General features: G+C 55.7%; 1 protein-coding gene across 1 annotated transcript; it reads right to left on the reverse strand.

Annotated features, from left to right (window-relative positions):
• Window positions 1–1712: 1712 nt before the first annotated feature.
• Window positions 1713–11103, reverse strand: NT5DC4 (5'-nucleotidase domain containing 4). Its single transcript, XM_081797294.1, is given in 18 exon segments — window positions 1713–1798; window positions 2765–2842; window positions 5505–5565; window positions 5904–5955; window positions 6656–6826; window positions 6954–7020; window positions 7249–7374; window positions 8180–8212; window positions 8521–8604; window positions 8837–8890; window positions 9117–9163; window positions 9166–9213; window positions 9548–9601; window positions 9715–9815; window positions 10028–10123; window positions 10208–10325; window positions 10409–10482; window positions 11009–11103. Coding segments are annotated over 18 exon segments (1383 nt in total). The 3' UTR covers window positions 1713–1774.
• Window positions 11104–11381: the final 278 nt, after the last annotated feature.

The following is an 11381-nucleotide window of genomic DNA, read 5'->3' on the forward strand; positions in this document are numbered from 1 at the left end:
CCACCAGGCCACTAACCCATGGATGATGTTTCTATTCCCTTCCTTTCTGACTGCTCAGGGCTGGATGTCAGAATTAGGGTATCGATTCAGCTGCTAGTCCCAAAGGGAAACGGGTCTCTCTTACATCAGCAGTTCAAGTGAAACTGTCCAGTGTTTGGTGCCAAGCCCAGGCCACATCTGTCTTGTGGCTCTACTATCCCCGGGGTACAGCCTTGTCCATATGGCCAGGGATGCCTCCCAACCAATGTCACATTCCAGCCAGAGGGATCCGGGAAGAGAGGAGGTAGAAGACATGCCCCTCTCCTTTTAAGGGTACAGCTTGGTCGTTGGACATATTATTTCTACTTAAGATTGCGGGGCCATTGGGCACATGCACTTATCTTCAAAGAAGGCTGGGAAACATATTTTGGGTGGCCACATGCCCAACTAAAAATTCTTCCAGAAATGGACTATCAGTATCTACTACAGTCTTTGGAATAATGGAGTTCATTTCCAACTAAAGTGTAGGTAAATGAGTACAGAGGTAACATTAGGTTTAAAAAAAAAAAAAAACTGCATGAAATGAACAGCCCCCAGATAGAAGTATTTTCCACCTTACCATGCCCCAGCTGAATTCCTACAAGCTTAGCAGAGTTCTAATCCAAAGTTTTCTAGTCTTTCCCCGCATCCTCTTGTCTTACAATCTACCTATGCCCCACCCTTTCCTCTGCAATGTATAATATGTAATAATGTAATATTATAATAATGTAATAAACCAGGTGACATAGTTCACTCAGTAAAACAGACAGGACACCGTAGATGCCAGAGATGCAGCGATGAGCCATGTGACCTGGCCCCATGAAGCCAAGAGTCTAGGGGGGACACAAATGTGTGAAAATGGAATAATCCCCAGAAAGAGAGGTCCCTAGGATGGGAACAACAGAAGGATCGGATCCAGTCAGGGAGGTGGAGAGGCCCCTCAAGTCTGAGGCAAGAGCAGGTTTAACAAGAGAAGAGGGAGGGGATGCTTCAGGCAGAAGGAAAAAGCATGCCACCGCATCCCCCTCCCCCTCCCTCACTCTTCCTCAGACCTGAAGAGTTCTTCTGGTGGCTATTCATCCCCCAGCCCTCTCTGCATTCTCACTACCCTAGCAGGGAATTCTAACGGTTGATTTCTGTAGTATTAGCTACTGCACCGTATTTCAGCATCTTTCCAGAAAAGCATGGGCCCTAGGGTCTGAACAATTTTCCTGATAAAATTCTACCCTCTAGCCCTTGAACAAGAATGTAGTGTTTGAAGACACAAGGCCAGGGATACCTGGTCTCTGCCTGGAGAAGCTGCTTTACAGACTCAGGCCCAAAAGTCAACCCAGGAAGAAGAACGAAAGGTCTTAGCAGTACCAGACCTGCAAGCTTCTGAAACTCTCTCAGTATGTGGCCCGTCATCCCTTATTTATCCTCAGATATTCCAAATGTTTCCCTTATTATCCACAGAAAGCAAAACTAGCGAACTCTTTCACAGACCTGTTCCTTCGAGAGTTGGTTTTGTCATTTCAGTTACATAGGTATATTCATTCTAAGCCTCTAGATAATACCAGATGATGCTACCAACAGACAAAACAGGAGCCAGAGAAGTGAATTCAAATCAGTGACATCCGAACAATGAAGGGCATGGGCTTAGTGCCACAGAGCAGCTCCTACCAAAATAAAGTACCAAGTCTTTAAGTCATGAGTATGACTTTGTATATGTTTTTTAATGCACGTATACACCAAGCTCAAAGATGTTCGGGCTATCTCATTTACGGTCTTTCATAGTGACCTGGAGAGAAAGAACAGTCAATGAAGTCATCTATGGCCAATCGAGTATTATTGTTATTACTAGTAACAGAATCAAAGTGCACAAAAATACTATTTTTAAGAAATGTGTAGAAATAAAACTGGATATGAATGGTGATGTAGCTCAGGGGAACTGTAGCTTACTATTTGGTTTCTAAATTACTGGGCATGCAGGGGGCACTTGGTAAACACTGGTTGAAAAAATGCACACCGAGCCTGGCACCGCCCAGCAAAAGGAAGCCTATGAGGTGAACATTTTAAAAATCAAGCCCCAGGAAGCCTCATGCAGGGTTCCACGATGCAGAACCAGGCTAGGAGCCAAGTCTGCCACTCATGAAAGCTGGAGTGTCCACTCACAGGGGGACCACGCAGCACAAAGTGACAAAGGAGCTGAAGAAGAGCCCCTACTCACTGTGTTTATAAAGGCTGTCTAGAGAGGAATCCTAGCTTGGAAGAGCACATGTTCTGCAGCTTCTTCCAGAGTGGGAATGGATTTGTCAGACGAATCAGCCAAAAGTGGTCTGGAGAGGTGGAAGGCACCAGCTAGCCTCTGCTGAACAAAACCTGTGAATCTGGGCTTAGAGCCGGGGCTTCCCGGCCCTAGGGGATCCAATGCCCCAAATTAAAATATTTTAATTTCCTCTTTTCTCTCCTGAATTGAAATTCATAGATAATATAGTTATTCTCTCTATAATTTTAAAAATCAGTGTAATATTATAACATAGGAGAAATACAAAGAAAAGCAATTTGTGATAATAAAATTTCAACATAAATACTCAGGGATGATTACCCTTGAAGACAAGATGCCTCCTTGGCTGAATACCATTCCATTGGGAACCCCTACTCTAGCCCAGGGTAGCCCCAGGTGGCAAGCTCCCCCAGCACAGCCAGCTGGCTCCTCCCAGCTCTACTGTGGATGGAAGCAACCCACCACCTCCTAGCAACTCACCCTCTGGCTGTAGAAGCAGGGGCAGGAGAAGGGATCGAGTTTGGCTCGTTCTTGCTCCACAACTGACTCATGGGGCATCTGCAGAGACACATGCAGGTGGAGATGGAGCAGCTCCTTCAGTGTCGAGGCTTTCTGGAAGCCCTCGGTTATGCATAGACAACGACACCCCTCCCCACATCACCACCACCACCACTTCACTCTACCCACAGCTGCCGGCTTCTTGTCCAATGATGCTGCAGAAGAGGAAGCCCAGGAGGGTCAGCCGGAGAAGGAAGGTTCTGGCAGATGGACATCACTTTCTCAAAAATCTCAGGCCAGCATGGTTGGGTAAAGCTCAGGTTTCTTTACATGTTTCACTGGTGCTCAGGTCGCTTTTTGTTCACCTGTCTGGTCACTACTTTAGCAACAATGTCTAAGCAGGCTTCGGACCCCCCAGTTTGGCCAACAGGAATTCTCCAGCCCTGCTCATCTAAAAACCTGGCCATGAGAGGAGGCTGCACACTGAGAGCTCACTTCCCTCCTTGCCAGTGTGTGGCAGTGTGGTGCAGGGGACAGAGCATGTCCCCAGTTCTTCAAGAGCACTGGATTCAAATCCTGACTCCGCAGTCTACTAGCAGTGACAGCAAGGTACTTAGGTTCTCTACACTTCCATTTCGCCAATGGTACGATGAAGATTTTTTAAAAAACCACTCTGGTGGGTTATACTGAGCATTACGCAAAATTACTTAAAAACAAAATAAATAAAAGGCACCTAGCCAATGCAGGAAACCCAGGAGACGCTCAGAAAATGGTTTTCACCTCTCAAGCATCTGGAAGGCAGCTGAGAGTGGCAAGAAAAGCAGGAGGCAAGGAGCCCTGGAGAATCCTTTCAAGTCCAGATCCTTGACATGAGACTCCATGTTACAAGATGAAAATACCGACGCTTCATTGGGAGAACTGACATGCGTGCTCAGGGACGCGCTGCAAGGGGCGGTCTCACGGCTCCCATTAACCCAGTGACATCATCGCCCTCCACCTCCCTGCCCTTGACCCAGGAGCAGGTGCAGGTGTTCAGAGGAAAGCCAGCAGAGGCATTTACTGTATCATCTGCTGCTTCGTCCATTTCTTCTGAAGTCAACTATGTTAACTGAGGGGATAGGGACTGCAGCCTTCCTCCTAGCATCTGGTATCCTCTCTACTAAGGAAATACTGAGTTAAGGTGGTCTCAGTTTAAAGCAGGTGTGAAGGCTGGGCAGGAAGAAAACTTCCCAGCTGCGGCATCTTATCTCTAGCGCTGCAACTCCTCCCGTGCATTTGTTAGGTCGCCCACAGTTCCCTGCAAGGCTTGGACCCACTTCCACCTGGAGGTGGGAGACTGGGTCTGGCGACCTCGAAAGCTCTTAGCGGGGCTGGGGACCAGAGGGTCCTTCTGGGGCAGAGGGTGAGGGATGCCAGGGAGGCTCTGCAGGGACTCACCAGCTCCGGGGCTGCCCGATGAAGCGAGCCGAGCGGGTAGCGCAGGAAGCTGAGGCGGGCGGCAGTGTAGAGGTCTGCGTAGCCCATCAGCTGGTTGGAGGAGAGCATTTGGCAGAAGCCGCAGCGGAACAGGCTGCCCACCATGCTGTAGCACAGGTCCAGTTCCCGGGTGACTCTCTGGCAGAGGGGAGATCCCATCCCACCTGGACCTGCATCACCCACAGCCGATCCTACACCGCTGGGGCCAGGCCCCGCTCCGCCCCCCCTGGGTCTATCACCCTGGGAACTTGGGGCCTCTGCCCCTGGTAGGGAAGGAGCTGTGTTCTTTAAACCCAGAGGCGGCGCCTGGTGCTTTGGGAGGTGAGGCAGCTCTGCACTTTGCCCTGGGCCCCCCTTCCCTGCTTTCCTCACAGTTACCTGCCTGGACCTGGAGAGTGACCACCAAGACCAAACCCTCAGCTTAATGTAGCTTCTGATGCCCTGACAGAGAGCCCGTGCAGAGGCCCACACACCTGGCCCCTTGCCTGCCCCCTTCGCAGGCCCCCACCTCATCACCAGGCCTTGCTTTCAGCGTCTAGAGAACTGGTCTGGACATTTACACCCAGAGTGACCAAAAGCATGCTATTTCCCCTCACTGAGCCTTCGTTTTCTCATCCGTAAAATAAAGGTAACTGTCCCTGCCCAGCCCACTTCTCAGGTCTATGGAAGGATCAAATAGCATGCAAGGGCTTTATACCCTGCAAAGGCTCTGCAGAGATCCTTCATTATTGGGCCCAGCTGGCTCTGTGCATTCCAAATGGCCTGAATCCTGCTGACACAGCCTCCAGGACTCTCCCAGCTTTGGGGGCTGGTCAGAGGTGCCACGGGGCGTTTTCCTTCCTCCTTTTCCCAGGACCCATCAGCTCACTGGCCCTAAATCCCTCTTCTGGGGTGGCTCATCTAGCTTCCCCCAGACGCTGATCACAGCTGGCTAGTCAGTCACATGACGCAACCCGACAAGCCCGCACATCTCAAGGAGGGTTGATGGAGATTGAGAGACACGCCACAATCACCCCACAGGCTAAACTCAGCCCTTCTGCGGCAGCGCTCTGCTGTCATTTGGAACATGGGCCAGCAGATGGCGCCAGCAGACAAGGACAGGTGGCTCTGCGGAGGTTGGGGAAAATCACATCACTGGGCTCAGGAACCTGGGAGGAAGCAGATGGGGCAGGCAGCCTGGAGGCCCACACCCCACCCCCAACCCCCGCTGGTGAGGGTCTCCTCCTCGCTCAGCACTCACTCTTACCTGAATCTCCCTCTTGGTGGCATTGATGACTTGCAGCCCATAACTGCTCCCATCCATGTGCCTGGTGCAAAAATGGCCACATGACCCAGGAGAAGAGGAACAGGGCCTCCAAGCTCCAGGCACAACCTCCCTAGGCCCCATGGGGGTCACAGGGCACTCCACGGGCACCCAGGGAGGGTGCTGGGCTGGGTGTGTGCACATGTGTGTGAGAGGACAGGCCTCCTGAGTCCATGCTGAGTGGGTAAGGAGGAAGGACCTAGAGGTCACAGCGTGACCCAAGGGATCAGAGGGATCCCAAAACCCAGTTTACTAGGGAAGGCCAGCCTGGAACAGATCTTGATTTCCTGACTACTGACCAGGACCCTCCATCCCTCTCCCCGCTGTGGGCAGGGCTCTTACTGGTACAGCTCTGCCAGGCGCATGTCCAGCCTCTTCAGCTCCTCCATCTGCTCTGAAAAGTCAACAGGGGACAGCACGGGGTGAGTGACAGCCCCACCTTCCTTTGTCTGCCCCAGGCCCAGCTCAGCCATGTGGTGAGGCTGGAGGTCACCAGGAGTCTACACACCCTAAGCTGTGTGCATAACATCCTTCACCCCTTCCTTACATCAAGTGAAGCTCCACCCAGAGCAGAGCAGTTATAGCAAAGGTCCTGTGGGACAGGTGAGGAAGCCGGCCAGGGAGTCAGGTGACCCACCCATGGTCACATGGTAATGACTCAAACCCAGCTCTTAGAACAAACCTGAATTGTTTGGGCTCAGAGCCACTCCTGATCCCGAGGATACAAGTCATTCCCAGGTCGGGGGGTTGACCTTCTATTCTCTAAGTGGCCTCAGGTGAATAGGGAGGGTCGAGTCAGGTGAGGAAGGAGGCCTCAGACTACAGAAACACCACAGTACTCTGGAGTCAGGAGATAGGAATTTGAGGCATCCTTGCCCTTTCTGGCTGTGTGACTTTGGGCAAGCTGCTTAACCTCTCTGGATGTCTGTTTTCTCATGGATAAAGTAGTTCTGCTCTCGTAAACCACAGAGTGGACAGTATTATTATGGTCACTACTAACCCCCAACGGGAAAGAGGGCAAGATGGCAAAGGGGCATGCCTCCGCACTAGTGGCCAGCGCCCCCCTTCCTAGCCCTGACCCCTCCACAGCTCACCCTTCTCTTGGGCCCAGATGGCCAGCTCCCGGGACAGCTCAGGAACCACCAGGCAAGTCCGCCAGCCCTGCCCCTTCTTAGACTTGAGGATGTCCCCAAAGATGTGGTCCCCAATGTACAGGATATCCTTCCCCTGCACCCCGAGCAGCTCGCACACCCCGTCCGAAGAGCCTGCCCCCCCCCACGGGAGGACAGGCTTGCTCAAAGCCCCTCCTGCCTGGTGGGCAGTTTGGGGCCATGGGCTCCTAGTCGAGGTAGGGTGCCTGTGGAGGCAGGAGGGCAAGGTGGGAGCTGGTACCTCCAGAGTAAACCGCGCAGTGCTGGTGGGGCCCCGTGTAGGTGCCCACGGGGAGCTTACCCGAGTCCTGGAGGGGCAGAGGGGCACCCTGGTCAGAGAGAGCAGGGGGCTGGGAGCAGCAGGGGTAGCCAGGGGGGCATGGGAGGACGGAGGTGAGAGCGAGCGCTGAAGGAGGCCCCTGGGTCCCTGTCTCCAGGGACAGACAGAGCAGCAGAGAGGAAGCTGCCAAGGGCAGGTTCAGCCTCAGGGGCGGGCTCCCTGACAACGTGGCCCTCCCAGTCAGGGTGGATGGGGCCTCAGCCCCCGCCATTACCGTGTTGACCTGTCTCAGCGCCGTTCCCTCAGCAAAGAAGCGGGGCTTCTGTATGTCTATCACAATCAGGTCGAAGTAGGACCTCCAGGGCCTGTCGGAGGCCTCAGCCTGTGGGCAGGCGTGGCAGAGCACTGCAAACACACACACGCAGCCTGGGACATCTGACCCTGACACATGGCCCAGCTCCTCCCTGGTCCCCCACCCCCTGGCCTGCCTTGCTTGGCGGAAGCGCCAGCCCAGGTTCAGCAACGCTCTGCACCGTGAAAGCTTGCCAGGGCTCAAGTCACAAGCCATCCACGCGCCCTGGTCCTGACTCCCAGCCCTGCGGTGCCCCTGGCTCCCCAGCATCCTTGGCCGTGACCGTCCTAGCACAAGGAAGTGCTCAAAAGGTATTTGTGGAAGCAGGTGTTGGATACTGTGCAGGCTCTCATGTCAGCCTCCAGAGCTCCTCAGAGCGCTCGGGCAGAGACCCAGGGACAGAGGATCTGAGCGCGGTGGCTGAGTTCGAGCCCTGCTCACCCATTTGCCTGCCAGTGACTCCTGGTCACACGCGGTGCCAGGGTGGGTCACACACTCCCCTCCCCTGGGTCTGCCACAGCCTGACCCCACCCCCTTGCACCTCACTGAGCCCCTCCCCAAACATCTGATTGCCTCTTCATGGCCTCCTCCAAGGCTCTAAGTGGCCTTGCCCCCACTCCAAGCGCCACCCTTGGCCTGGCTGAGGTCACTGGCCTCCCATCCCCTGCTCTCTCTGACCACCTGCAGCGAGGCCCATGCATGGGAAAAGCCCCCTCCCACACTTAGTTCCTCCTCAAGGGGAGGGCCCGACATGGGAGAGGCCCTCAGCACTGTGGCCTGGCCTGGCCCTCCTGCCTTCGGCACAGCCCACACCACCCAGGCACGTGGCACTCACCTCCCCGATGCCAAACAGGTAGGTCATGATGGCCTGGCAAAGACAGGGCAAGGGTCAGAGCACCCAGGTCGGCTGGGCCAGGGGCCACTGCCTGCCTCCTCCCTCACCCCACCTCACAGGACACACTGGGGACCACAGGAGCTATGTGGTGAGAAATTGTTCACTCCACTGAGACCTTAAAACGCCAAGAAATGGAACCCAAAATGCCAACCAGACAGGGAGGGTAGCAGGGTCTTGGCTCCTCCAGACCCCTCACTGTTCATACAGTTTCCTCCAGCGGCCAGAAAGGAGGCAGTTCTCTGGGCTCTGATGGCCAAGGGCCCCCCCATCCACATACTCACATCCGTGTAGTTGTAGCTGCTGTTGGTGGCCAGAAACACTTTCCCAACCTCCTTCATCTTGCCCAGCAGGATGGGGATTCACACCTGGAACAGAGGTAGGTGTCACTTCCAGGAATGGGGCCTCCCCCAGCTGCCCTGGGATCCCTTTCTCGGCTCCCGGCCTCCCAGGCACGGGCTCCAGGCCAGGCAGGAAGGTCTGTGAGCAAGGCTAGGCTACAGAGCTCTGTCCACATCTTGAGGAGGGCAGCAGGGACATAGCCCCACTGCCCTGGGGAGGAGGGGGACAAAGGAACAGGCCTGGTCATGACCCGCTCACGTCCTTCTCCACGTAAATGTCCAAGTCCTCCAGGGTCTTCTCCTTCAGACAGCCCTGCAGGCGGGAGCAGAGCTCTGTGTGTGTGTGTGTGTGTGCACGCGCAGGTGCATGTATGCGTGCAACCAACCTGCCCGCATGCCTGGGTCCAAGATGCAAGGAGCCCAGACCACAGTCCTCAGCGGGCAGAGGAGTGGAAACTCTGTGGGGGCTGGAGCCCTCGGGGCTGGCCCAGCAGAGCTGAGGGCAGACAGGTCAGGGGTCCTGGGGTCCTGGCACTCACCGACTGGTGGACATTATCCATGGCATCATTCACATCCTGGAAGAGCTTCGGAAGGACATGAAGACATTCCCATGCTGATAGCCAGTGTCACAGTTGGGGCAGGCCAAGAGGACAGGGAGGCCAATAAGGGGGCCTGAGGTGACCACCAAACCTGGACCCTATATCAGAGTCACCCCTCGAACCATACACTGAGTTTATGTCCCAGCTATGCTGGAAGGGGCGTCACCCTGTGCTGTGGCTCATCCCTTGGGGGGGCACCAGTTACAAGGTCGGGGGGCCCCCTGCAGTGAAAACCTTCCCACTGAGCTCCTAGAGCCCCTCGAGAGGGGTCTGTGCTCTTTGGCAGGGACCCCAGTTCAGGGCGTGGGCCCTGGGCAGCAGCAGTGTCCTGTTGGTCACCCAGGGCTGGACAGGGCATGGGACGCACTTGGTGTCACGGGAGCAGCCCGAGAAGAAGTCCACCAGGCAAGCATACAGGTAGGTTTCTCGGGGGGAGAGGCCAGTCAGTGGCTGGCCCAGGGACCCAGGCAGCAGCCCACCCAGGCCCGAGCTGGGCGTCCTGAGGACCACCTCCCCACACCCGCTATCCAGCCCTCACCAGGCAGGTTGAAGAGCATGTTGAGGATGTGGAACCTCTGCAGGTCGTCCCTCTGAATGAACTTGCTGGGGTAGAAGCTCCAGATCTCTGCCCTCGGGAGGGAGTGGGCTGGGTGCAGGCAATGTGCCCTCCCTAGCGCCTCCTAGAGGCCCATCCAAGCCCTGCCATTCCTTCCCACCCCCACACCCCCCCACCCCTGTTCGCCCTCTCTTATCCAGCAGGCATTGTTGAGCCTCTGCTGTGTGCCTGAGTCTCTCCTCCCCCTCCTCCTCCTCTCCTCCAGCATCCTTGCCCTCCACCCCTTGTCCCTTACTCCAAGAGGAAGGTGAAGCCATGGGTGCCCAACAGCACATTCCCATGGGTGTCCACCTTCACCAGGTTCCCACAGAGCACATCAAACACCAGCCCCCTGGGGAGAGAGCGCAGAGGCTGTGGGTGGAGGTGCCAGGGCTCTCAACGGGCCACAGCCTCCCACCCCAGGCGGCTCCCGCACCTGGTGGGGAAGGAGGGGTCGTAGGTGTAACGCAGCATCTCGTGTGGGTCCCCAGTGCACACCAGGCGCTCCAGCAGTAACTCGAAGGCCAGTGCCTCATACGCTGGGGACTTGTAGGCTGCGGGAACCCGGCAGAACCAGCTGGTTGGTGCCTGCCCACTGCTCCCCTAGCCCCAGATACCCTGCCCCCTCCCTCCCTACCAGCCAGGGTGTAGTCCATGTCAAAGCCGAAGCAGCAAATCTTCCCCAGCGCCAAACTGCGGTTGACAAAACTCCTGGAGAGGCGGGGAGAAGAACGTTGGAATCAGCCCCCCAGCTCCCCAAGCCTCGTTGGGTCTGAGTGTGTCTGAGCACATGCGTGTGGGCATGTGTATGGATGCTCAGGGAGCCTCAGAGAAGCGCCTCAGGAGTGTGCAGGAGTGTGCCCTGGGCGACCCTGGGAGGGAGGATGCCCGATTGTCAGCGGGGTGGTCGCTTTCCTGAGGGGAGTCACCGTGTCCAAGTTCAGAGCTGATGTGTTTGTCACAAATAGGCAGCGCTTGTCCCCAGGTGGGAGGGAAGTGAAGGGCACTCCCTCTCTGCCTGAGTGTATATTGTCTGTTTCCATCTGACAGGCCACTGCCCACCTAGAGAGAAGGGTCCCCTTGCTAGTGCAGGTGCGTGTCAGCGTTTTGAGTGTCACCCTATCTGTGCATTTAAAGGGGTCACTCTTGAAGCTGCTGTGTTGTGAGGAGTATGTCAGGAAGTGGGGTGCTTACAGGCTGAGGTGCCCCCGACCCCCACCCCAAGTGCCCCTCTCACCGCTGGTGCCAGTCCTGCTCCAGGCCTTGAAAGGAGACCAAGCCTTGCGGCTCCCCTGGGGGCTCCCTTCGCTCTCCCCTGTCCACACTGGCCATCGCCACGAGGAGTGAGCAGGAGGCAGGAGGCCCTTCCCCAGCCACCTGCTCACTATCAGTGGGACTCAGCAGCTTCCTTATCCCTCAGACACTTCGGACACCACTGACCAGCTACCCCACCCTGGGCCCCCATTCATTCATGTTAGTCTCTGGTATCCCCTCCCTTCTTCAGAAAAGAAAGCAGTTATGATCAAGGAAGAACAATTCATGTCTATTGACATACTATGTCACCTCCGTTTCTAGGGCTTATGCCTCCAAGGACTTCAACCACCTGGAAC

Source organism: Leptonychotes weddellii, chromosome 10 (assembly GCF_054177405.1).
Source record: "Leptonychotes weddellii isolate Sample4059 chromosome 10, ASM5417740v2, whole genome shotgun sequence".
In the NCBI taxonomy this organism is placed as follows: Eukaryota; Metazoa; Chordata; class Mammalia; order Carnivora; family Phocidae; genus Leptonychotes; species Leptonychotes weddellii.